Source organism: Hippocampus guttulatus, chromosome 8, assembly GCF_054856545.1.
Source record: "Hippocampus guttulatus isolate MCC_2025c chromosome 8, RoL_Hgut_1.0, whole genome shotgun sequence".
NCBI lineage: Eukaryota > Metazoa > Chordata > Actinopteri > Syngnathiformes > Syngnathidae > Hippocampus > Hippocampus guttulatus.
In genome coordinates, this window is record NC_141268.1 from 10,581,693 (window position 1) to 10,609,690 (window position 27,998).

The window sequence follows — 27,998 nt, forward strand, 5'->3', positions numbered from 1 at the left end:
AACAGTTTGTAATTTTTTAAGCAAAAGAACAAAAAAGGATTTGGTTTATGTAGAAACAAACAAATGTTTGGCAAATGTATAGTTCCCTCCCCTGCAAAGAGTTAAAGCTTTAAAAAAAATAGCCTGCACCCACATTCTGCAGAATAAGGAAAACTGGTGACCGCTCTCTCTCTCTCACACACACACACACACACACATTCTTGCACGCACGTGCGCGCACACACAATATATATACTGTATGTATTTGTGTATATGTGTATTCTGACATTTTGTATATATTAACTTGTGTTAAGGTTCAGTATTTGCCACTACACAGCATTTAGGTGCGTAACTGCTCTTTTTTTCTCTCTCCCAAAATCCCATTTCCGGTAAATAAATCAGAGGAGTCAAAGCAAAAATGAACAAACGTTCGAGGAGAGAAAAAACAAAATGGAACCAAAGCAACAAACAATTAAGTCCTGCACGACGGCCATAGAGCTGTACAGCGCAGTGAAAACATAACTTACATATTAGCGCTTTTTTTTCTCCTTTTTTTTGACACGTACAGTCGTGATCAAGGCACAAGGATCTTCTACAAGTCATTTTTCTTCATCATCGTCATTGTCTTCTTCAATATAGTTGTACAAAATACATTTTACAGTCTGTACAGGAATAATAGTCCGGCAGTAACATAAAAATGTGAAGCCAGAGGTGGGCGTTGGTAAGGTAGGGGGGAATTAGTGAATGAAGGCAGGAGGTGTGGGCGGGGCTGTCCTTTTTTTTATTTGTGTACACACACACACACACACACACATACACCAACTGTGTATATTTATCTTGGTTTTTTTTTCCTGATTTGCTTCTGTCCTTTTTCCATGAAAATTGTGGAGTCCCATTAGTCCACCCTCATGCAACCCTCCTCCACCTTCACCGCCCAAAATGCTCAGTTTCTCTCATCTTATCCAGCTCCTGATTGTTACTCAGCACACAGCGAATAAAAACTCAAACTGACTATTGGATTGGGCCTTTTGGAGACATTAAAACTGTAATGTTTTGTGTATGTGTCCTTGGGTCCCTATGTCTTCTTCCTGCATTCAGGTTCAGCTGAATTACGGTTGCCAACTGGGCTAATGGTCTTGGGCGGGGATTAGGAAGCAAAGGAATCAGAAAGGCAGGGAGTAGGAGACAGTGAGCGGGTGGTCTTGTGGGAGTCGTCAACATCACAAGAGCTCGTACTGCCGTAGGTGCATCCTCTGGATGATATCGCGACAGTCGCTGAAGACGCGCCGGATGTTTTCAGTGTCTACGGCGCAGGTGAAGTGGGGGTAACAGTAATGGCGTCCGTCCCCGCTGGCTGTGCTGATCCTCTGTGGGCAGGGAAAAGTGGGTAAAGAAACAGTCGGTGTCAATTATCCAAATTTAGGACACTTTATTACATTTCCCCGCAATGAGCCATCACCTTATTGTGGTGTCCCAATGACCCAATGAGTACAGTTGTCTGGGGCTTTAGGCCCCTGGCAAGAGTCTTAAAAAGGTCCTAGGTGAGGGACCAGACAAAGTACAGTTCACACCCCCCCTATGATGTTTGGCAAAAAAGTACATTGTTTTTCTGAGCCTGGACGCGGGTGACCGAGGCCCCCCTGTGTAGACAGGTTTGGAGGTGAAGCTTGATGCCAAGGGCCTGGTTGACAGGCCCGCACCCAGCCTGAAAGGACAATGTGGGTCACCCTTCCCATGGGCTCACCACCTCTGGGAGGGGGCCAAACGCGGGCCGTACACTGTAATGTATGACCATACCACTGTCACTGTTGCTCTACCTTCTAATGCTTTGCCATAATACCTCAGGGATTCTGTTCCCTGTTAAAACAGCATTTCACTTTCCCTTGAGTGTAGTTTCAGGACTTCTGTTAATGACAACTGGCCCTGAACTCTCATGCTGGTACAGTTAAACTCTCCTGGCTGTCAGAGTGGACCTGCTTTGTTAAAGCGACAGACCAGAGCTGTGGCCGTAATGTGGACCGTTCCTGTCGTGGCAGCAACCCTCGAACCCTTTGGTGAACACCAGCGGTGAGGGATGCCATCGGGCTGAAGGAAGAGTCCTATTGCTCTTTTTTTGGCCTGTGGGACTCTGAAGGCAGCTGATGCGGGGTACCGGATGGCCAAGTGAAACACAGGTTTGATGGTCGCAGAGGCAAAAACCTGGATATGGGAGGAGTTCGGTGAGGCCACGGAGAACGACTGAGATGGCTTTGAGACGATTCTGGTCCACCATCTGGCAACTCAGGAGGCGGAAGCAGTGCGCCATCAACACGGTGTATAGTCAGGGTGGGGTACTGCTAATCTCGACCCAAGGACTTTTTATGAAACCAATCAGATTCAAAATTTCATGTCAATTTATTCTTTATCCTTGAATTGTTTGGTCGCAGCAGAAACTGTTCCAGTCAAGCAAAATGTGTGTTGCAATCTGCACATATACATTTAATAATCATCTTAGGTGAGTAGATTTAGATTTGTTATCCTTTTGTCACGTTATTTGATAAATATGGATTCTGAGCTACTCCAAGTGATGGATGTGACAGCAGTGAAATTTATTATATTGTGTTTATCTACATGATTGATAGTTTCTATAATTACAATTTAATAGAGGTGGTATTAAGTCCCCTCTGAATGCCTAGGAACCAAATGCCAAGAGTCTGGAAAAGTGAAGTACTGTGAATACTTTCCAGATGCACTGTACTTCTTGATCATGGTTCTTTTTGACAAAAGCACACCACGGATATGCTATTGAAAGATCCGAGAATTTTCATAAAGTGTGAAAAAATGCATGCGCCCTTTAAATAAAAACAGTCCAATTTTAAATGATATCAGAAGATGGTAGCCTCTTGCTGTACTGTTAAGTCACCTTCCATCTGAAGGTTATGAATAGAGCACAAATGCATGAGTTTCATAACAACGCTAATGCATTGAAATGTGTCAAAAATCTTATTCCGTCTGACCAGATAACAGTAAATTCAAACAAAAAAAGGGTTGACAGGTGGAAGACAATGAAGGTGAGTGAAGCTACTTCCAACAGGTAAAACCTGAAGTGTGAACATACCAGAAACTCATCCCGTATGAAGTATTTTGCCCTCGTGACGCGTGGATCTTCGCCCGGCTCGGGTACTGCTGTTGAACAATAAAGCCACAATCATTCGTGTTAGCTGAACACAGTCCACACCAGTCTTATTTAACAGGCTTATTAGTTAGTTTACTTCACTAAAGGGAAATCAACGTTTTGAATCAAACGGCTGTTCGTACGCAACACAATGCAGGATCCTGAAGGTTTGGAAGACATATTCATATTTACCGGATTTCCAGAAATAGTGGCTGGGGTCGTTTTATCTTCTTGGTGAAGGTCTTAAGTTGAACAAGTACTTTTTTAAAAATAAAAGTAAATAGTGATGTACAGTAGGTATATTACAATTCATGTCAAGTGGAACTGGAGTTTAAAACCTAAATTAATTGTGCTTTTATAAAACCATAGTCCTAACATAATATTTTAAAAAAAGTAAAGAGATTAGACAGTCTGTGCGTCATGTTTTCATGCTTTAATTCAATAGGCCTCCTTTGAGTGTGCATGCCTTGGCTACAAGGGGGCAGCAAAGTACAAATGTATGTAACACAAAGAAGAGTTTCACATCTAAGTCACTCAGTACGCTGTAGTAATACGAGCTTTTTTTCATCCATTCCATCCATTTTCCGAACCGCTTGATCCTCACTAGGGTCGCGGGGGGTGCTGGAGCCTATCCCAGCCGTCTCCGGGCAGTAGGCGGGGGACACCCTGAATCAGTTGCCAGCCAATCGCAGGGCACACAGAGACGAACAACCATCCACGCCCACACTCACACGTAGGGACAATTTTAGAGCGTCCAATCAGCCTGCCATGCATGGTTTTTTTGGAATGTGGGAGGAAACCGGAGCACCCGGAGAAAACCCACGCAGGCCCGGGGAGAACATGCAAACTCCACACAGGGAGGCCGGAGCTGGAATCGAACCCGGTACCTCTGCACTGTGAAGCCGACGTGCTAACTGGACTACCGGGCCTGAGTTATTTTTCATGGAGGATAAAGAATACATGCTGTGAGTATTGTTATATTGACTGTCTACATGTGGCAATCAATGCGTTGTTCAAACGAATACGAAGCTTAAAGGGTTATAACTATCAGGGCATCGATGCTAGTTTCATTAGCCCGTTTATGGCGTTTATTATTATGTGTTGGCATAAAGCTAGCTTATGTGTTTTGACTAAGAATGTTAAAAAGTTACCTCAAACATTGCCTGTACTCTTATTTGTGGAATACATTAATTCACCTTATTTTTTTTACAGAAGAACTTATTTAAAAAGCATTAATATATTTTTCCTAACCTGAATGGATTGTGTTTGACTTTAGAGGATTCACTGTAAATTACACTTGGCTCCCAATTGTTCCTTTTTGCCGCATTTTTGCATCCAACTCAATTTTTATGAACAATGTTCCAACTGTCTCTTACCATCGTCAGGTGTCGTGTAGCGTGCAAACTCAGGAAAATAGTCCTCAATTTTGGACTTCCCTGCCAAGACCTTCTCGGCGAGGAGGTCCTGTTTGTTCAGGAAGAGAATGACGGAGATGGTCCGTAGCCACCTGCCGAGAGAGGGAAACAGCAAACAACATGATTTTTTTTTTAAATGAAAGACTTTATAAAGTAGACTTGGGTCAACTTATGCAGTGTAAAGTATCAAGACCTGTTGTTCCAAATATTCTTGAAAAGATTGAGGGCCTCCTGTAGTCTGTTGGTCTGATTGTCCTCTCTGATCACCATGTTGTAACTGCTACTCGCCACCACAAAAATGATAGCCGTCACGTCTGGAACCAGAAAAATCAAACTAATAGATCACAAACCCAGCGAAGAAAGGGTTGTGGAATGACGGTGAAGGAAAGCGACAATGTTACCGTTAAAACACTGGATCCATTTTCGACGCTCATCTCTCTGACCACCTACATCAAACATACTGGGGAGGGGAAAAAGCGGACTTTACTCTCAACAAATCTGATTTGATTGTGCCAATTCTTTTCAACCGTTTGATAATGTCTTGTTTCTTTCACAATCACAAGTTAGTGTGAGTAGTTCTACCCTTCTTTTTTCCAAAATGTGTACTCACTGAAAATTGACTTTGTCTATTTGAAATCTTGTCTCAAAGATGCCGGACGTCAGCACTCTGCATCTCAGCAGGTCCTGAAACACAGCAACATGATAACAAGTTGAAAAGACGATTTGAAAAATAACTTCTAAAATAGCACTTCAAGTATTGTTTAAATGCTATGGGGCAAACTTACAATTCCAAACACCATTTCCACAATTAGTTGCCAGTGGTCAGCTTCCTCCCATATTCCAAAAACATGCGTGTTGGGCTCTATTAAAGACTCCATAGGTTTGAAAGTGAGCGCGAGCGTCTGTGTGTCTCCATGACCCCTTATCCACCCCAAAAAAAACCTAAAAACTTGGTGCTAGGGCCAGTGCTGTACTTAGTTGGTGCTTAACAACTTCTTTCGAAGAACGTGTTTGGTTTTCCACAGGCAAAGGGCCAAGTAGGAGCTATGTCACTACGTCAGCGCAAAGCGTCCAAACATCACTGCATACGTCGATGTTTACCCAAGAGTGCCTGCGCTATTAATAATAACTGCGATGCACTGTTAGCATTTGCTCGATTGCGAGATGATTACGAGGCTGCCTGCAAATCAGAGATCGCATGCTATCTGAGCACATCCACAAATGCTCTTCTGGTGGGACACAATTGTGCCGGCGTTCACCGCTCAACAGTTTCTGCAAAATGTCCAAATATCCAGGGAGTCTACTCTTCTACGTCTGCGATCATCATGATAACCCCCCCCCCCCGACATTGTTGGTGCCAGAATCTGGACCAACAAATAATTGGGGCCAGCTTAAGCACCAGTTTCAGGCACAATATATATATATATATATATATATATATATATATATATATATATATATACTGTATATGCAAATACATACGCACATACATACATGCATGCCTTTGCTCAAAAAAGGTTGGGAAACATAGCAGGATGGCCGCTATTTGAAGAAATTGTGTATTTAAGAGTGCAAAAATACCTTATTGATCCTTTAAATGACAACTGTTGCCTTTTTTCAACATTCTTACTGAATTAATGAAATAAATCGTTATTGGCGTTCGATTCAACAATTCCATCCATCCATCCATTTTCCGAACCGCTTGATCCTCACTAGGGTCGCGGGGGGTGCTGGAGCCTATCCCAGCTGTCTTCGGGCAGTAGGCGGAAGACACCCTGAATCGGTTGCCAGCCAATCGCAGGGCACACAGAGACGAACAACCAACCACGCTCACATTCACACCTAGGGACAATTTAGAGTGTTCAATCAGCCTGCCATGCATGTTTTTGGAATGTGGGAGGAAACCGGAGTACCCGGAGAAAACCCACGCAGGCCCGGGGGAGAACATGCAAACTCCACACAGGGAGGCCGGAGCTGGAATTGAACCCGGTACCTCTGCACTGTGAAGTCGACGTGCTAACCACTGGACTACCGGGCCGCCCGATTCAACAATTGCAGATATTAAATATTGATGGTAATCTCACCTGGTCAGTTGGCGTGTAGTCATGTTGTCGAACCACATCGACCCGGTCTAAGAAGCTGCAAGAAAGAGAAGCAAAGACAATGGATATTTCATTTGACGGAAAATCTACTGTCCATGTTGACAAAAGCAAGAGGATGCCCCTTTTCATGATGAGCACCAGGGGGCGTTTGCTGTAATTCACAGCGAGATCGGAGGCACCCGCTCTGAGTCACCAGCAGCACTTCAGCGTCAGAGCAAAGAGAAAAGTCAATGGAGCCGCTGGAGTAAGAGTGCGCGTGTGTTTTGTGGGTGTGTGTGCTTTATGAGCCAGGGGTAGGTATGCATGCCTACAATGAATTTAGAATGGCGCCTACCCAGGAATGTGCCACCGAATGTGTGTTAATTCCTTTGACAAGGCGGCGGCTGTTCAAAGACAACAACGACAGCAATTGCACTAATCGGGTCGGGAGAGATACTGCTGACGAATAAGAGTGCAAAGAAAAAGTCAAACATCAAGTTAATAATCTTGTGAATGTATCCTACCTCCCGAGGAAAAACTATTGTAACATGAAGGAAAACATCCGTCTCAATGCCATCCCGATGCCTGCTGTTCTTCCAGTTTAGAAAAAGGGTCATGACCACCATTTTTGGGGGCAGGTATGATGAGGTAAACAGGAATGTGGCAGACAGCGGTGAAATGTGACAAGAGGGTTGCAGGTAGCACACTCGGAAGAAGTCGAGTGAGGGGGTGCTAGGTTAGCCTCGGCTAGCTACTGACCCCCACGCCTGAGAGCAGCGGCATTCAAACGTTCAATAAAAATTGTATCTTGATGGGGGTTTTTTTTTAAACAAAAATAATTAAATCCAAATATATGTACTATAAAATACAATATAATGTACTGTAAAATACAACGGAATCGTACTCAACAAATGTAATGTAGTGGATTAAAACAAGTCACTGTAAAATGATGCACAGCTGGAACATTTAATTCGGTGATTCTTTTGTTTACCACTAGAGGGAGCACGTCTCACATTGGTCGTACTTGCACCACAGTTTGACAACCACAGAACTGATGAAAGAACCACATGCTAGATGAGCAACAAAGAACACCTCTCCGTTTTCAATTATGTTTGTACTTGAATTGGAGCCGATCCCATCACACTTTTGACAAGAGAAGTGGTGTACCCCCTGGACTGGTTGCATGGAGCACAAATAGACTATATATATATATATATATATATAGAGAGAGAGAGAGAGAGCGAGAGAGCGAGAGAGCGAGAGAGCGAGAGAGCGAGAGAGAGACATTGAGGCCCAGATATACCACACCAGACAAGACCCAAGGTGTAGGTTGTGCAAAGAGGCACCTGAGACGATCCAACACATAACTGCAGGGTGTAAGATGCTGGCAGGGAAAGCCTACATGGAACGCCATAACCAGGTGGCTGGCATAGTCTACCGAAACATCTGTGCGGAGTATGGACTGGAAACCCCAAGGTCAAAATGGGAAACACCTCCGAAGGTGGTGGAGAATGACAGAGCGAAGATCCTGTGGGACTTCCAGATCCAGACTGACAAGATGGTAATGGCGAACCAACCAGATATCGTGATCATAGATAAAGGGCAGAGGAAAGCCGTTGTAGTGGATGTAGCGGTCCCAAGTGATAGAAACATCAGAAAGAAGGAACACGAGAAACTCGAGAAATACCAAGGGCTCAGAGAGGAGCTGGAGAGTGCCTGGAAGGTAAAGGTGACAGTCGTGCCTGTGGTGGTCGGAGCACTCGGGGCAGTGACCCCCAAACTAGATGAGTGGTTGCAACAGATCCCGGGAACAACATCGGACATCTCAGTCCAGAAATGTGCAGTGCTGGGAACAGCAAGGATACTGCGCAGAACCCTCAAGCTTCCTGGCCTCTGGTAGAGGACCCGAGCTGAATGAGGGACGGACACCACCCGAGTGGGGGTGAGACGAGGATTTTTTTTATTTTATTATATATATATATATATATATATATATATATATATAGACACATGGAAACTTTTAGAGTTGTTAATGAACCTAACATGCATGTTTTTTGAATATGGAACCTGTGATGAAGCCCAGAGAGAATTTGTAAACAGAAGACAGGAAGGCCAAAACTCAGATTAGAACCCAGAACCTCAGATTGTGAAGCAAGCATGCCAACCCTGAGCGCGCTGTGTGCAGCCGCCAAAGAACAAACACGATAAAAGCAGTCGGAAAGAAGACACACATACACACACAAAAAAAGAAGAGGCTCAGCCTCCTTCTGCATTCTTGTTTATCCCAGCCCACACACATGCCGGACAAACACACTTCTCTATTTCCTCTTCTTAACGATTTTTCCTATTCATAGCAATATTAAAATAACGGTAGCTGCAGTAAAATAACCATTGTATTGAAACCACAATTAATAAGTCAAATGCGTGTGCCAATAAAAGTTGAGTAAACCTCTGACAGAAACAAAAAGGGAGGTGGGGAAAAAGTGACTCATTTAAAAATTACGTTATTTTGCCAATTGAAATGTATATATATATACTGTATATATATAAAACCAATCAATATACTGTACATATTCTATTAGAAATAATGAATATATCAATTATACAATTCAGAAAACAAGTGTGAACATTTTAGTCATAATTATATTAATTAGGGGTTCTAGAAAGGTGTCAACATTGATTCCACTTTAAAGTGAAAATCTCATAAGGACAATGCAACAATGTAGAATGGAAGTCAGCAGTCTTTTCTGTCGTACGTTGCCATTCAAAGGAAATTTGACTGACTTTGGGCAATAAAAACAATCATTTTAGAAATGAAACGATTTTGATCATAGATGGATTGTTATAAAAATATAATAATACAAAAAATGTTTTAATGAACCATTTAGTGTCCTTGGGTGTCTTGAAAGGCGCTTATAAATAAAATGTATTATTATTATTATTATTATTTACACACCAAAAGGAGAGACGCACACACAGGCCGTGTGTGTGCGTGTGTGTGTGTGTGTGAGAAAGAGAGAGAGAGAGAGAAAGACAGAGAGCGAGAGACAGAAAAAGACAGAGCGAGAGACAGGAGAGCAAGGGAGAAAGAAGTAAAGAAAATAGAGAGGTGGTTGTGTCTAACATTACAGTGCAGCTCTAAAAATAGCTCCCTGGCGCCCTGGCCTCCAGCTTGGTTGTCATGGCGACAGAACCACACGCTATAAATAGACAATCGGCTCCAAATCTTGTGCGACTGGAGTGAGGCCAACGAGAGGGAGAGACGGGACGAGAACAGGAACGGCGGATAGGGGAAGAAGAATGGAAAGGAGGGAAGCGGTGAAAGCGGCTAATGCTGCACGAATACATATACAAGAAGAAACAAGATAATAGAAGTGACTATCTGTATATACAATACAAGGTCTGGTTTAGGGGATAGAGGCTAAGTCTATCCTCTCTCCTTGCTAGCATGCTGCATCACAGGCAGAGGCTGGATTGAAACTACCCAGAGTACCCATTTCTACCTCAATGCCAATATATATTTTTTCTTTTTGCACGTACATTTCAAAGTGGCACAAAAAAACAAAACAAAAGAAACAACCCACAAGTGCAGACATCCAAATTGCATGGAAATAACTTGAAAACATCAAACCTGGAGAGTGGCAACATAGAAGTAGGGTAAATAAAATATTACGGTACATAGCATTTACTGTAAAATACTGAAAAAGGTGTGCCTCTGTGTTGTATGCAAATTTGCAAATTAATTTTAAAAAATAGATTAACTCATATTTTTTTTGTGTGTTTTTCGAAACAAAAAAAGTACTGTACTGACAAAAATACCTTTGAAGCACCGGAGTGATAAGCAGTACTGTTAAGAGTAGAAATATCATTAAAATCTTAACGATACCCTTCCCTATATGAATGAAGATTCCAAATGTATAAATCAAGTGTACATGCTTTCAAATCCAGGTTAAAAGCTATGTTCTTTTCCCATACATATGATTAAGGTCTTTCAAAGTATTTTTAATATATAATGTTTTCTCAAAATCTTGTTCTTGCACGATAGACTTAAGTAAGTGTTTTTTTTTTGTTGTTTTTTTTAGTTTTTGACTAGTAAATCTCCAACCCTGTTTGCAATCGCTTTTAAATGTACGTTTAATTCCAGTATATGAAGCATGTTGAGTTATATTGTGTATGAACGGTGTTATTCAATTTTATTTTTTCAAACCCTTGGTACTGCCATGGTACCGGTAAACGTCTGAACAATGTTTGTCTAAAACGCAATGTCAAAATGGTTAAAAAGGACACCGTTGCCGCCGCTGTGAAACACTGCGACTGTGCCCGCTGAATGCACTGAAACCACTCCGCACTCAACTGGCACTCAAATACCACTAAGTCTAGCATCTTTGTTGTGTCAACACATCCCTTCATGTTTGAGGTGCAAAAATATAACCACATTAAACCTCTGGTGGTTGGAACATATCCTGCTGAGTTGTCACAGAGTTTTCCCACACACCGAAAGGCGCTAGCCAAAAGCTAGCTCGCAAGCTAACAGGCCTTGGGAGGCTTGCTCGTCCAGGGGGTCAACTCCTCGCTTGGTGTTGTGTTAATGACACAACACCAAGCGAGGCGGTTGATCCACATCACAGACACTTCAGGAAAAGTCGACCATTTATAAAATATGGAGGCACACGTCATATGCTTCATGGCTAACATTACTTAACAGATATTTCTCTTCACACCGGCACCATTCCAACTCCTCCCCTCTCCGTGTACCCCTCATCACCTGGCACAAATTCCTCTCCGTCACCCACTCCATCTCCATCGTCGTCCATCCTCGACAATCCTTTTCATTCCCTATTCACCCCCAGCTACATTAATTCACTCTCAAATTATTATTTGAGCACGTATTCCCTGCTAATTATATACTTACAATGCTTTGCGTTCCAACATATTTTGATAGTTTGAATAACAAAAAAGAACATTTGGGATTTTAAATAACACTGAGATGTAAATTTCTATAAATTGATCTATAAATTGTGGCATCCAGAGAAGAGGCATTTTCAAACGTGTCTATGCTTTCACTGTACTTTGGGATTCCAGCAGGTGTTCTTTTTGTGTTGTTTGTGCAGACAAGGGTGTATTTACGTCAGCGATCGGTGTATTTCAATGACATCAAGTTTGCATTAACGGGGTATCACGATCCATGTGTTTGTGCGCAGATATCCGATACCCATTGGATTTTTAGCCACATTTGGAACAGGCTTGATACCTATGTGAAGATATCCCTTTACATGTGTTTTATTTCTATTTTTGTTGCCTTGATGTATCCCAATTGTGACACCTGAGAGCAATAATAATAATAATAATAATAAAACTGTCACTTGAATCGCTTTAAATCCAGCCTAAAATCTGTGAGGGATTTAGAATTCTTTTTTCAGGATTTTGGACAAGAACAACTTACGGTAAGTTTAACTATCTTTTGGGTAACTGAAAAAAAGCTAGTTAATGGAGCAGGAGAACTCGAATATGACAAAAATCACAAAGCCTTTTAGAATCTTGGTCCGAACCGAATGAGCATTGTACATGTATTAGACAATCACCACCTTGAGACCACCAACAGAAATGAACAGTTTGTCTAGAAGTAATCTACTAAGTCAAGAAAGTGTTGCAAAATGAAGTGAAGGGCAAGCCTAAATGGGCCAATCTGAGTCAAAATCTGCGCGAGTGGGAAAAAATTGGGGGTGCCGTGACAGCTTCCATGTTGATCAAGGGCGGATGTGTTCATCTAACAGCAACAACCTTCCATCAATAACACCGAGTTTGTCCCTCTCATGACACACTCGCTCCCTCTTTCTCCTCCTGAAGCCCGCCTGAGCTGAAAATAGCTCTCCCCTCGCTCGTTCGCTCTGCTTCTCCGTTTACATAAGTACACAGAAGGAGGGGTGGGGAGCACACTTCCGGTCTGGCCACCCAGCCCAACATCGGATCCATACAACGGAGAGGAGGAGGAGGAGGAGGAAGAGGAGAGAAGGACGACACAAGACGGAGGAAGAGGAGCAAGGGGAGTGGAGAATTTGGGACTTTATACTGAGCACCGTTTCACGTTTAGATGAAAGCACAAGCAACACATTTGTAAAGTAAGGGGGGGGAAACTGAAATCCAAAAGGATTTGCGCACACAGATACAAGTGACTTGCCTTTTGAGATGTGAGCTGTTAACTAAAATGTAAAAAAATGAACATTCATTATTTTATTGTTAAAATGAACTATTTTACACGCACAATAATCACAGGGATATTTTATTTGCAGTAATCCTTCAGCACTTGATGTTTCCTCTCCATGATGTGTTTGTCAGACTTTGGTTTTGTTTTTTTCTGTTTTAGTTTCATTTCACTTTTGAAAGTCAACCAGCATCACAGAACAGACAGTGTTCAAAACACCTCCCTGGTGGAGGAAATCACACGCATCAATCCTTTCCTTTGGCACAGTTTTTGAACAATCTTTTTGGGCAAACCTCTGCGGCCGTGCAACGCAGACAAGGACGCGCAAAACACACAAGAGGAACGGAAATTGCCAACCTTGCGTGCGTACACTGTGAGCCTCCGCCCTCAATGTGCTTCATGTGACCAGCGCATGCTCTCATGGGCAGCACAGAGCGGAAACATTTCATTAGCGAATCATCAAAATAAGGGAATAAGAGACATAACTGTAACTGTAATATTGTGTAACCCGTTTGTGTAAGACGTCTTCAAAGTGTAGAGTGACAAAATAGAAGTGAAGCCAGTGAATAAGTTCCAGAGAGCATGATTCAGCATGTCACATAAACATCCATCCATTTTTATATAGTGCTTGTCCTCACGAAGGTTGCGGGTGGCCCGTAGCCTATCTCACAAGACTTTTGGCAAGAGGAGTGTTACAGTCTGGACTGGGTCGCCACCCAAATGCAAGCTACATAAATACACTTAAAGACCCTGTAAACTGTCAAACTCAACATATGTGGGGGCTGCTGGAGATAGTCTGTGAGTGTCTTCATGCGGATGAAGTATCCCACAAAAAAGGGGCTCAAGTATTAAAACAAACAAACAAACAAAAAAAATGAATGCAATCCTCTCAATCTTTATTGAGAGTTCAGAACTTTAAACGTTCCTCAGAACGTGAAAAAGATTGGTGACATGGTCCTTTCTCGCATCTCCCTGGTACTTTGCATACTCCGCAGCATGTCATGTTGAGTCATGATCATTTCTTTCTCATTGCATTCAAGATATGCTGCGGTGACCGTGGGCTCAACAAAAAATATTCCATCTCCTAATTTTCTTTAAAACGGCTGCTCAACTAAGACATGACTGGGACTGGGTGACATGTTATCTTTCCTTCCCTTCCGCCTGCTGTCACTTCAGAATTACATTTCGCCAAAAACTGTCATGAGCATGAGCTTTTGTAACCTTCAGTGATTTAATTAAAAATAAAAAACAACAGCAAAAAAAAAAACATAGGGGCTGCGACACGTGACTTGACTTTTGTGACCATGACAACCTGGGCAGAGCTAGGGGGTTGTGATGAGGTGAGCGGCAATTACCGAATAAAAGTGAGTGTCCATAAAGCGACCCAACTCTTTCTATAAATGTTTGAACAATTTATCTGTCTGTACAGTAACGCATAATCCTTAGTCGATCAGAAAGTCTTTGTCATTGGGTGGATGGAAACCCTTGATGTCTATTTCTAACTAAAACTGAGAAAAACTACACAAAAACCTTGTTGGGTATTTGTCAACGAAAACTAGACTCAAAACCTTTTGAGTTTTCATTGACTAAAACTATCATGAATAGCAATGACTAAAATGTGACGAGATGAAAAATCTGCATTTTCGCCCAAAAGACTACGACGTCTGTCAAAAACAACACCGGTGGCAAACTGAACTAACTGAACTGCTTGGTGGAAAGGAGTCTTATGTTGATGAATAGTTGTCACCTTTTCGCTCGGACAAACTAGTCCAAACAAACAGTCCATCATAGTCAAGGTGGCACCGCACTCACGGCCGTACTAATGAACCTTGACTTCACGCTTATGCAAACCAGGCAGCCAAACACATTGCAGTGCGTTAGGTGGAGTGAAACTTATGCAGAAGCAAAACTTACTACTGCGCACAATCGATGAGCTGATATTCATTGGACCGTTCCCAGCAGGCCCGCACGCCGTCGTCCTGCCAGAGGATCTTTGAGTGGTCATAAAACTCCTGTAAAGAGAGAGGGAGAATAAAAGAAAGAGGGTCTGGATCAATGAGGTGAAAATGACTGCAAGCAGGGTTGACATTGTAGGGCCCCATATTTAGACTTATGAGACAGAGGCTGCGTCCATGTGAGTCTGGAGCCAACGGGAGAGGAGCGGGGCTCTGGCAGCGGCAGGAAGCAAAACAGTTCATTGGGTTCATGAAGAAACCGAGAGCTTTGTGCTGACACAAAGCTGGGCTGTCACTGCAGAGGGGTCTATCTCTTCGCGACGATCTTTAGATGCTCACTTACGATGCGGGGGCAGCACAATTAAGCCATTCTGAGCCCAAGCACTCGTGTGCAAAATAAAAATGAAAAAAAAAAAAAGACTGTGATTAACACCCCGCACCCCATGGTACTTTTTGCAAGTGTGGCAGTATTCTTCGCCATGTACTGGCAACACTAGGGTTCCCCAATATACCACTAAGACAGAAGTACCGCAATACCTTACATAAAAAATATTTTAATTGATACCACACATTTTTACTGAAGGTGCTTCTGCACCGTTTGGCAGAAAGTGAATGTGTCTCGGATGAACTTCTCAAAAGCCAGACGAGCAACCAAGCTTTGACGTGTTAAGTCTGTAGCAGAACAACGGCATGGCACGCGTCGGGGGGACAAAAAAGGCTACAACTCCGAGTTGAAGTTTAGTCATTAAAAATAACAACTTAAAAAAAATAAAAAAATAAAAAGGACATTACACACGGCCTTTGTGGCAAAATACTTGAGTATTTACTTACAATTATTGTTCTGGTTCACTGTCATTTCAATGTCAATGTTAACCTTAACCATGTCAGTAATTAGTTCACTTAAGTTTGGAGCTAAGCGATTATTCACCGTCTGAAAGCATCTGCTTATTTTAAGAAGAAAAAAACCCCCATCTAAATTCTGTGCGCTTTATCTCGACGTCCCTCCCTCGCTTAAAAGCAGGGTCAACCGGTTCAACTGGTTTCCAGTAGGCCCTCAGGACATGCAAGGGGGGAAGCAGGGTGAGGGGGAAATGGTGGGTGAGAGAGAGAGAGAGAGAAAGAGCGATAATCCAGCCCAATCAAATGGATGACTTCCGACGTGCATTTGCCACAATAAATGTTGAAAGTTCAATAAAAATGCTATTTTTTTTAAGATCCTCGAACTCCCCACACTATATTTCACTGATCACAAATTCAAGCATTATAATAGCGTTATCGTTAGCTTACCAGTTGAGACCCATCATCAAAAAAACTGCACAATACAATGACGTTGCAGACGCGGCATCATCTTCCCCTTGCTTACACACCAACGTACGCACACATCAATGGAAACTATGCTCATTAGAACACGTATGACTCATTTGAATGCACTGGTGTTCAAACAATTTTTCCAGTACCAGCAGTGGTCAACTGTTTCTGGGGGTGGGGGGGGGGGGGGGGGGGAGCCTCAAAAGTATGACAAAACCATCCTTCAAAATGCTTGACGTTGCAAACCTTAGGGAGACTTCAGCTCAGTCGACTGTTTAAAAACAGTATCAATCTTTTTTTTTTCTGTGATACAACCACACACAGAAAGGTACCAGTCATGGCAAAGACGATAAATGCAAATAAAACTAAAGGACAAGAAATAGAATTTGATAACATTACACAATATTTACCAGAATATTCTAGTTGCTCACTTTGCAATGCAATTCTGCAACGCAATTCTGTGGTAGCGGCACATTTTTATGTACAGAGAAACAGCATTGGCAGGCCTATTTTTTTTTATAATTGCTACATAACAGCTGTGGTATTAGAAGCAAATTAACCCTTTCGTGCACCCTGTAATCTGATAACATCATAAATGGTCCAATGTAGTAACCGCTGTCCCTGAAAGTGTTAAATTGGCTCGGTCCCCACACTGAAGGTTCAGGTAGCATGGCATGGTATGCTTCGCTCGCTACAAAATTTCAGCTCTGTTTGTGTTCATTTTATGTTTTTTGGTTGATCTGGTGAGGTTACACTGGAGATGAGTAAAATCTATTCAGCCAATCGATATAACGTTTGTCCTCAATAGGTTCGCAGTTGAGCCAAAGCCGATTTCAGGTTATTTGGACTGCAATAAAGGGGGTGTGTCCTGGACTAGTGATAAACCAATCGCAGGTTTGGTCAAATTTCTTAAAACAAATCTGGGAAAAATACAGCTCTAGTATTGCACAATATTTTGGAATTCTAAAAATGCACCTCAATCAACACGCAAAATTTCTGAGAGAAATCCAAGAAATATGCTGTCCGCTGCAAAAGTCACACAGAACTTTAACTTCACTGATGACCTGATCTGGTTCATCCTTTTCAGGTAACCCATACAAATCATAAACAAGCCACCACATGCTCTCGCTCAAAGGCACAGGTGGAAAACCGATGCTCACTGGGGGAATCCCTTAAGTGGTGTTAATAGGAGCTCTCAGGTGAGAAGACAGCCTCCACCAGCACCTATTAATTTGAGCATCACACACAGGGGAGGAACTGCCTGACTCACCTGTGGCACACCTGGCCAATGACCTGCATGCCATCACCACTTTGGAGAATCATTTTCAGATTTATTCTTTTACTTTTTCTTGGCTCTGAAATGAAGGGTTGTAGGTTTGAGGCTTGCTCCACATTGCCATTAGTTTTCGGACGCTTTGAGCGTTTGATCAAGTTTGCAGCATGTGATATGAATGGAGTGGTCATTTTCTTCTATTGATTTAAAAAAAATATTATTTTAATCCCTATATTTTAAAACCCTTTTTCAACAAAGTGGGAACAAATAACGCCTCAAGATTTGCGTCACAAATGTAGATGTATGAGAATTTAATTTCTTGATATGCATTTTTTGACAATACGCCCAGACTTTGGGGACACAGACGTTGCAAACTCTTCTCCTTGTCATGCTTACAGAAGTGAAAGATTTGTTGAACATGTTACACAAATAATACACACAGTCAACAGCGGGAGCTTCCGATCGCTTCCTAATTTGCTGTCATTCCATTTCACATCACAATCACAGAGTCTGTGACTGTAATCTTTGAGACATCTGGAAATGAGTCCTTTGCTGATTTCAATCGGGAGGACAGAAAAATAAAATGCTCAAATTCAGCCCATGTGTTAAACATTTACGATTGTCGGCCTTGACCATTTTACGAGCAGAATGGGGAAGAAAAATCTCTCTCAACACATCACACGCCACAGGATAAATGGCTCAGGATAATCTAACAATCTGGCCTTTGAACGAAAACGGGGTAAATGCTCAAATTTATCCCACTCATCAGTTTTGCAGCCCCGCTGGTTTGGTTGTGCTTACCGACGAAAACTCGAAATCCTTTTGGTTGATTTGGTGGAGGACGTAGTCGATGCGCGGCTGGTTAGCAGGGCTGGCAAGCTTGCATGGTGGCGTGAGTGTACTCATGGCGGACACGATGGTCTGGGTGGGGGACAGTCAAAGGTCATCTTTAGATAAATTCCTCAACGTAGTCAACACGCTTGTCTTACCTCTATAGCTTCTTTAATGTTGTTTTTAATATCGTGTATTTTCTGCTTTTTCTCCCTGTGACCAAAACACAAAACAATGTCATGACAATCTTCTCCACTCACACAAAATCACAGTATATTTACTCCAATTCTGACGTCTTGTATTATAAACGCTTGTTTGCTTGATGCTGCAAAGAATGCACTGATATCAATAGAATACGTGTGCACTCGATCATATGACACAGATACCATTTTACCAGCCTGGAACAACAACACCGATGTCGACTACAAATTGTGCCCTGCAAAATGGATTGCGAACTCCGCTCAGAGGGCGACATAGACGGCAGCTAACCCCACTAGTTTCAAAAGTGGAGAGAAGTCTGATTGTTTGATAAAATTGTCACTTTAGGTATCCTGCCATAGTTTTGTTTTAAAACCGAAATGCCGTGATTTACAGGTTACATTCAAGTAAAACGTGTGGCGAGGCTGTTCGATAAACATGCATTTGGATGCCATGTCAGGAATGACAAATGGTTAGTGTAAGACAGTGAGTGGTCCCCCAACTATCGGGCAGCGGACAGCCGCAGAGGTAGTACTTTTTGTAGTGGAGCACGTCCTGATCGGGAATGTCCCACATCACGATTTCCCAAAAAACACTTGTTGATTTGTTTCTGATCAGGAATTTACATCAGCTGATGTCATTAACTGGGCATGTTTGCATTGCTTAAAAAGCAAGTGTCAGAAATGGTAGTTATGATGGTCAGTAGAAGTAGAGATGGAATGATTAACGGTTTACAAATAAACAGGGAAAACAATTATACTTAGTCATATTTAATACGGTTAGTTAGTTAGTTAGTTAGTTAGTTCCGCCCGCTCCTATTTGGAACATTGGGCGACGAGCCTCCTCCATTTGTTCCGGTCACTGGCGACCCTTTTTGCTCCATGCCAGCTGACACCCATCTCACTGAGGTCTTCTTTGGCAGTCTGTCTCCACGTCTTCTTTGGCCTACCTCTCTTCCTCTTTCCACCCTCTGGCATCCAGTCCATGGCCACACTTGCCGGTCTCTCTCTTGGCAGCCGGAGTACGTGGCCGATCATTTTCCTTCTCCTTTCAGAGACAATGTCTGACAGTTCAGCCACTCCTGCCCTCTTCATCACCTCCTCGTTGGTGATGTGGTCTCTCCATGAGATCCTCAGGATGGATCTCAGGCAACGCCGATGAAAGACATCTAACTTGTTGGTAATGTTGGCTGTCTTCATCCATGTCTCACAGGCGTAAATCGCTGTTGGGATAACCACTGACATATAGAGGCGTAGCTTGGTGGTCGTAGTGATGGCTTTCGATGACCAGATGTTGCGGAGGCGTTGGAACACTCCCGCAGCTTTACCAAGTCTACTGTTGACGTCTTTCTCCACACCACCTGTATTTGAGATGTTACTCCCAATATATGTGAAGCTGTCAATGTACTCTATGTCATGTTGGTGTAGAGTGAGTGGTTGAAGGTGTTGGTGCTGTCCGACGGCCATGGCCTTGGTCTTTTCCTGGCTAATTCGTAAACCGACCTTAACTCCGTGCTCATGCAGATTGTTGGTCAACTCCTGGAGTGCGGGCTGGGTGTGACTTAACAGAGCCAAATCATCTGCAAATTCCAGGTCAGCTAGTCTGCTCCCTCCCCACTTGATACCAACTTTTTCCCCTGTGATGGACTTCCTCATCACAAAGTCAATTATGATGATGAAGAGTAGGGGTGACAGAATGCAACCCTGTCTTACACCAGTGACAATGTCAAAATCATCAGTTGTGCCACTGTTGGTTTTGACACAACAGGTTGAGTTGTGGTACAATGACCTGAAGATGTTGATGTACTTGAGGGGTACACCATACAGCTGGACGATCTGCCACAGTGACTCCCGGTGGATGCTGTCGAAGGCTTTCTTGAAATCGATATAGTTGATCATGAGTGGTGTCTGAAGTTCTTGGCACTGCTCTATGATGTTTCGAAGGGTAAAGATCTGTTCGGCGCAAGACCTTCCCTTCCTGAAACCGGCTTGCTCTTCCCTCAAGATGTTATCCACTTCATCTTTAAGGCGATGTAGCAGGACACTGCAGAATACCTTGCTGGGGATTGACAGCAGTGTAATGCCCCGCCAGTTATTGCAGTCTGCGAGGTTTCCCTTCTTAGGAAGCGTGACAATGACCCCACGTCTCCAGTCGGCAGGAACCTCTTCAGCATGCCAAATCAGGTTGAACAGGTGGGTAAGGCTCTCCACAACAGCGTCTTGGCCGTGTTTCAACATCTCGGCAGCTACCTCATCGAGTCCCGGTGCCTTGTTGTTCTTAAGGCCCTTGATTGCTTTGGCAACCTCAGTCTCGGATATCTCTTTCGATGTAATATTTAGAGCTGGAGCTGGTGTCTCTTGATCGAAATTGAAGAGCACGGGAGGCATTGGTTGGTTGAGAACCTCCCTGAAGTGTTCCAGCCATCTTGCTTCTTGCTCCTCGTCGCTTAGAAGTGTCCTGCCATCCTTGCTCCTGATTGGCACGCTAGAGCTGCTCCTGGAGTTGGTTAGCTCCCGCACGATCTTGTATAGGGTCGTCGTGTTGTTGTTCTCGGCTGCTTCCTGTGCCTCTCTTGCTTTCTCTTCTAGCCACTGTCTTTTATCCTTCCTGCAACTCTTCTTCACTGCCCTGTCCAAGCGCCTGTACTCCTCGTCTTCCATCCTCCAGCTCCGGAGCCTCCTCTTTTGTTCTCTTTTTATCTTGGCCACTTTCCTTTCATCAATCAACTTCCAGGTGTCGTCTGTTATCCATCTCTCTTTGTTGGTACCCCTCTTTCTGCTGATAACTGCTTCTGCAGTTTCAGCAATGGCACAAGAGAACATACTCCACTGCTCCTCAATGTTTGCAAGGTGTTGTGATACCTTGAGCTTCCTACTCAACTCCTCACAGAAGCTTTCTGAGATGTTGTTATCCTTTAGCTTGTCCACTGCGTAAGGTCTCTTGGGCTGCACCTTTTTCACCTTCTTCAGCTTCAGCTTGATTTTACTCACCACAAGGAAGTGGTCTGAACCCACATCTGCACCTCTGTGGGAGCGAACGTCGAGCAATGACGAGCGCCACCTTGTGTTGATGCAGATGTAGTCCAGTTCGTTCTGGGTCCCGCCACCAGGTGAAACCCAGGTTACTTTGTGGATCCGCTTGTGCTCAAAAAAGGTGTTGCCAATGCTGAGGCCGTTGGTACTGGTTAGCATCAACAGTCTCTCCCCGTTGTCGTTCGTGGAGCCTGCAGACCCATGTGGTCCAACTGTGGCATTCAGGCCCCTTCTGTCATTATCCAGTTTTGCGTTGAAGTCTCCAATCAGCATTTTGATGTCATGTCTGGGGATTTCCTCAAGCACGGTCTGGAGCTGGTTGTAGAAGGTGTCTTTATCGTCCGCTGAGGCAGCTTCGGTTGGGGCATAGACTTGTACGATGGTTACTTTGGCATATCTGGTGTAGAGCCTTGCTGTAATAATCCGTTCATTCACCGGCTTCCATCCAATCAATGCTTTTGCTGCACTATTGGAGAGGATGATGCCGACTCCATGGGAATGGTGGTCTTGCTTCCCAGAGTACAGAAAAGTTGCTCCATCAACCACGAGACGCCCTTGCCCCGTCCACCTCATTTCACTAACGCCTAAGATGTCCAGGCGATAGTCCCTCATATTCTTCAGCACCTGGTCCATGCGACCAGACTGGAACACAGACTGCGCACATTCCAGGTGCCTACTCTGGTGTTGGTTTTGGTTCCAAAGATCGGGGTCATCAGGGGTCGGGCTTCCTGCTGGATTTCACCCGGCCCCGTCATAGATACATCCAAGGATGTGCCGTCTCTTCTTCGCCGTGGTTTACCGGAATGGCTTCCTCTCGTCGTTTCTGTAACAGGTTTTGTTTTACAGGGTGAGGTTGTTAACCTCACGCCCAACCCCCAACCTGGAGGACCAGTTGGATGCAGTTTAACGTCGTACCCAGGACATATACGGTATAATACAAATAACAGCATATTCTGCATATTTTTTTCTGCGGTAACTTGTTTGTGTTTAAAAAGTCTCAATAAAACACGGCGCCTTGCTTTTGGCTTTTTCGGTGTGAACTTCCATTTTTGTTGCATTCCCAAGTGACATGCTAGGATTCTCAGTCCGAGAAAACAATCCGCACTTCAACTTCACGCCAAAGCAGAAAGCCCCGGTGGCGTAGCTTGTGGGGAGGGACGCATGATGAGGCTTACTTTAGCTTTCGAGGAATGCGACGATGAAAAATAGAAAGAAAAAAAAAGACTTTTGTTTCTGCTGCATCGATGTGATTTGGAGTTTGAGGAACCTCACAAGACAAGGATGAGCTGGGTTTGACCTGCGGCTGGGTTTGTGGGAAAACGCAAAGAAATAGGCCTTTCTTCTCAGCTCATGCTAACTTTATCTGTTCACTCCGGAACATTTGACGTAACTACAATGATGCTGGCATGAAGACAAGCAAGAATTAATTATTTCATATGAGCCCTACATAAGGTTACATAAGGCTTATATCATCACAAAAGACAACACAGTGATACTTGTGATGACTTCTTGGACTGGAATAACATTGCCACTGTGATACGCAAGTCTCTGTCTTACAGGCCGACTCTACCTTCAGATAAGAGCTGTGAAATCTTGTAGACTTTCCACATACTTGGAAAAAGCAGAATCTCATTTCCATTATTTTCAATGCCATTCCTGATCGGCTACTCCAGCATCCCTTTCCGGTTGTGTTAGCGTTCATGTCATGACTAACGTAAGGTTTTTTTTGTTTTTTTGTTTTTTTTTACATTTTATTTTGACTCGTTTTAAACAGACTGAAACGATCAGCACATTTCCCACAGACGATCTGTTTGACTTGAAAGCAGGGCTGAGCAATTCATGAAATTCAAATCAAAATCACAACGTAGTAGAATGCAATTTTCAAATCGCAAAAGCTGCAATAAATTTGTGGGGAAAAAATGCTTCATTTCGGTCAGTTGGTTAGCTTCAGTTGTTAAGATTTTTATTCATTGCTTTATGTCTTTACCTAGTGTCGAGACAAGTTCAGTGCTGTAAGAAGTGCGGTCCGCATTCACTCATTGTTTCATAAAACATGAAAAGTTTTCAGTGATTAATGCTACAAAGTGGTTTGCACGATTGTTGTAATCTGACATACGATTTACAGATTTAAATTTATGCCGCGCTTGTTTGGTGGAATTTTGTGACGTTGTCATAGTGAATGCTGAAAAGACGCCAAGTCAAAGTGTTGAGTAAATAACAACTCTACTTGAAGAAGACAAACCGTCTTTCATATTAAAACATGGTTCATTTGCCTTTATTTTCCAAAAAGCTTACCTAATAAAATCAAAAGATCTATTTATTTTAAGTCAATCTGACCCTTATTGTAATTGAGATTAATGTATTGCTTGTGTTTGTTAAAAACCATAAATGGGAAGAGGACAATGAAAAAAATAATTGCATATTAAATTGCAATCACAATAATGGGGAGGGAATCCTAATCAGATTGCTTTTCAAAATCCTTCAGGCCTACTTAACAGGGAATTTCAACTTTGTGAAATAAAAACCTTCACCTGCTTTATATTTGCAATCGTCATGTGGATTTTTGAGAATGTCAAATCAGATTGCATAGCCAATGTTTCTCTTCAGCATCATGCAATTTTCTAGCGAGGAAAAAAAGTCACACAAGATGCAAGCAAGAAATAAAGCAGCATTATTGTCGTAAATGAATGCAACTTACTCCGCATTGAAGCCATCGACGTGCAATATTCGCATTTGCTTGACTATCGTGCTCTTCCCAGATTCGCCAGCCCCTGGAAACAGGAAGAGGACCATGAAAGTCAAGACTGGGAGAATGTGAAACTCAGATGGAGACGGTTGGTCTGCAATGTGCGGTGGGGTGGAAAGGGACTTGATAATTAGGGATGTCACAGGATGCACGGTTTTCAAAGTGCCTCAAAATCATCATGGTCTTGTTTCTGAGCATTATAATGAAAAGTGATAGCAATCGAGTACCTCTAATCACTATCCAGTCACCCAATTGGCTGTCTAACCCATGTGACTTTGTGACCACATCACATGAAATGCACTGATGATTGGATGACTGACCCAGGAGACATTACTTCCACGAGCTATGTGAACACAAAAGCCAGCCGTGAGCGCAAAATGGTGTGCGCCAGTGTGTACATTTTCATCTTATTATTTTATGTTATGTGTTCTGATGCATTATTGTTATTTTATGTGAAATGTTTTGTAAAGCGCTTTGTTACGGCTGCAGCTGTTGTGAAAGCGCTACTTAAATAAAGATGTATGACAAAAAAAAAAAAGAGAGCTAATTTAAATTGAAGCACACATGGATTATAGACACTTGGAATGCTCTTGGCTCTGTCCCACGACTACACCTGTCTGAGTGAGACTTTGCAATCGATCGGGTGAGCGGAGTCCCTCACGCCGGCATGTGGCCGCAATTTGCCCTTGTCTGAACTGGAAAAGTGACTGTTGGACCTCGGCATTATTATGATTTTGCCGAAGGATGGCGGTGCTTGTGGAAAAACAAGGAAATAGACGTGTGCATAGGCATTCCTTGTAACATCGCTTTCAGCCAATCGGATGACAGTGACAACGACAGCTCGACTCGGTCCCAGACAGCCGGCGTTTTAGAACCACCTCTGAGATAGTTCTCAAAAGCATTTCCATTTTATCTGCGTGGCCCTGAAAATGCCTCATGAAAAGGCGACCACTTGGGGCCAAGCAAGTCCGTCTTGGTGTGGAACTGGATTAATGGAAATGCCACACATTTTTCCACAGTTTTATCCATAACAGGTCAAAATCAGTCTGACATCTACACTGAGTTATCTCCTCAACTTCTACTGTTGACATCTTTCTTCTCTGTTTTTTAATATGCTGTGAAGCCAGCTATTATTCTCAGAGACGCTAATTACGCTAAGAACCATAAACACGATTTGAAAGGGTAATCCTAAAAGTTTGGAATTTTAGCCTGGTTTATCATGAACTGCTTCATCCCGACTTGTCAGGTAAAGTGTGATCCTCGACGTGTTTCCCAGCCTGTTTCATAGTATACATCTAACATTCTTTTTGCCTTCTACGGTTCCTACCTTCTTTCGCCTTTTTTTTTTTTGCTGTACCAGCATGCACCAGAAGGACGAAGCGAAAAGTCAACTACTACCATCAGAAATGCCACCGTTTGGACCGTAAATACAATTGACACGGAAATAGTAGACCGCTTCATCCCTACTTGTCAGGCATCTACAATTGCTCTCAATTTTACATGACTTCATACTGCTGTAAAACTTCATACTGCTGTCCCGGCACTACAACTGACAATACCCTGACACATAGATGCTGTCCTGCCCCTCTTATTGCTCTGATAGTTTAACTCAGAGCACTAAAATTGCTGGGTCAATGACCCCCCCCCCCCACCCCCTCCAACTACTACTTTCAAAAATGCTAAATACAGTCTTAACGTTGAACAGTTTGAAACAGTAATAGTAGACCATTTCATCCCTACTTGTCAGGAAGCTACAATTGCTATCAACACAACAGGGATGAAGTGTGAAACTTCACACAGTAACAAATACCCTCACACACACACACACACACATACACACAAACACACACCCACACACACAGTACTGTCCGTTCTGTCCGGACATCTGAGCCATGTCCTCTTCGTCTTTTTCTGTGGCTCCCTTTTTTGAATGAATAAAGTATCTATCTGTCGATCTATGTATCTACATTCTCCACTTAAATATTGGGGCATGCACTGGAGGGGAGGAATGGAAATGCCTACTACTCTTAGAGACGCTGAATAATCCATGTCCCGGCATTCCATAATACCCATACACACAGGACCCTTTCTGCCTCTATACGGCCCTGACAGGACCTCTGAAGGCTGAATATACCTGACAACCGCAGATTTCAAAAAGGCTGGGAGATCTTTAAAATATTTCAGTAGTCAGAGAGAAAGTGACAGCAACACCTCTTCCTGTGGACTCTTTGGCAGGGAGTCCTGCTATTAGTGAGAGTCAGACACCCAAATCCGAGATCAATTTCAGATTAAGACATACAGGACTCGGCTAATCCCAAAATGAACCCTAATTTGCCTGCAGTCCAAGCAGATTAGTGGGACAGCATCCTCGGCGTGGAAGATTACACTCTCCAGTGGAATATGTGGACCTCAGTGATGGTGAGGGACTATTTTATCTGGGGAACAAAATGATCAGTAATAAAGCTTGGGGGTTGGTGACCTATGGTGTCAAAGCAGGATCATCTTGAAAGTTTTCCACCACAGCGTCACTGCTATTGCATTTGTATCAACCCTAAACAAGAACACACGCGAGCAGCACATTTGATGACCAAGCTCACCTAGTAGGAGAAGCCGATGAGTGGCGCGGTATAGCTGTTTGTCTTTCTGGAGCTGTTTCTCAATTTTCTTGTTGGCTTCCCTCTGGGCTTTCTCCTCGTTCCGTTGGTCTTCCGTCTTGCTGTTGCCGAGACAGCCCATCTTACCTCCCGCGCCCACCCCCCAAAAAAAAACACAAACAAAAAGACCACAGGGTCAGGGGGGAGGTAGGGTGGTTAAAGTGGGGAAAGGTAAGGTGAGGAAAATGGATCCTAAATTCCGAGACAGGCCTAAGAGTGGAAGACCCGTCTTAGAACGGGAGGCATCGATGGGGATGGTGGATGGAAGTGGCTATTTACTGGCAACAAGAGTCAGGACAGCAGCGCCGTGTGTTTCCACTATAAATCCGCAATGAAGTCATCAACGTTGCTAAGAGGGGATGTGAAATGGACATGGATGAAGACACACACCACCACTTTCCTATCGATTTTGCCTTAATTTTCTTGGCAAATCATCTTGGTTCGATCCTTGTTTTGGAGAGGGTGGGTGACTTCTGTACAATAAGTTGACATTTCCTCTTGGGGCTTCACTGGAGCGTGTCGTCGTAATTCCCGTTTTTTATGTTCTTTTATTTGGTTTATTTATTATTAGATCCTCTCAGCGTCAAACATCCAAGAAGACCCCTGCCCCCCGAAAAAGGCCCCTTCTCCGCCGTCCTTTTCCCTCGCTCTGCGCTCCCCCGTCACGTTAAATGCGCGTTTCTCCTCACATCAGCGGTGGGGGTTTTTCTTCTCCCCTTCTCTCAATTCATTAAGCAGCTGCGTGTCCCTGAATGCAGCTCGACGTCCAGGTGTTTTACGGATGGCAATCCCCACCTTGTCAAGTTAGCTCGGCGGCTCGTACTCTCCCGTTGCTGGAAGGTGGTTACATGTGCATCAGACATGGAACCTACCGCCGTGTTTTCAAGCCCTCATCCTAGCGTAGACGGCTTTTGGGGGGGGGAAGGTGGCTGTCGTTGTTTGTTACAGCCGATCTTATCTGCCTGTTGCCGGGGACCGCTGGCGTTTTTAGACACGTAACTGTTCCACGGCGGCGTCGCTCCGCGTTATTTGTGTTGTGCACCCTTTTTTTCCCTCGGAGAATTGCACATTGAGATAGATAGCGTTGAAGAGGTGGGGTGGGGCAAACCCGCTCTCACGGAGCCCTGGGAACGACGGACAGCGGTCAAGTAGTATGGATTGCAGACATAG

The 27,998-nt window shown here is 43.4% G+C and overlaps 1 protein-coding gene across 1 annotated transcript; it reads right to left on the minus strand.

Annotated features, from left to right (window-relative positions):
* Positions 1-27,951, minus strand: LOC147201103 (guanine nucleotide-binding protein G(s) subunit alpha-like). The gene is made up of 12 exons (XM_086117777.1): positions 26,772-27,951; positions 24,127-24,199; positions 18,357-18,411; positions 18,169-18,288; positions 14,746-14,843; positions 6,633-6,687; positions 5,159-5,232; positions 4,950-5,008; positions 4,742-4,862; positions 4,510-4,640; positions 3,077-3,144; positions 1-1,346 (listed from the first exon to the last, which is right to left on the minus strand). Exons 1-12 carry the CDS (start codon positions 26,908-26,910, stop codon positions 1,200-1,202), a joined length of 1,140 nt encoding a protein of 379 aa, XP_085973903.1. The 5' UTR covers positions 26,911-27,951; the 3' UTR covers positions 1-1,199.
* Positions 27,952-27,998: the final 47 nt, after the last annotated feature.

Coding starts and splice junctions, on each gene's coding strand:
- LOC147201103 (XM_086117777.1), bottom strand. CDS start 26,910: ATGGGCTGTCTCGGCAACAGCAAGACGGAAGACCAACGGAACGAGGAG. Junction 18,412..24,126: donor GTCGATGGCTTCAATGCGGA/GTAAGTTGCATT, acceptor TTTTGGTCACAG/GGAGAAAAAGCAGAAAATAC. Junction 4,641..4,741: donor AAGAATATTTGGAACAACAG/GTCTTGATACTT, acceptor CTCTCTCGGCAG/GTGGCTACGGACCATCTCCG.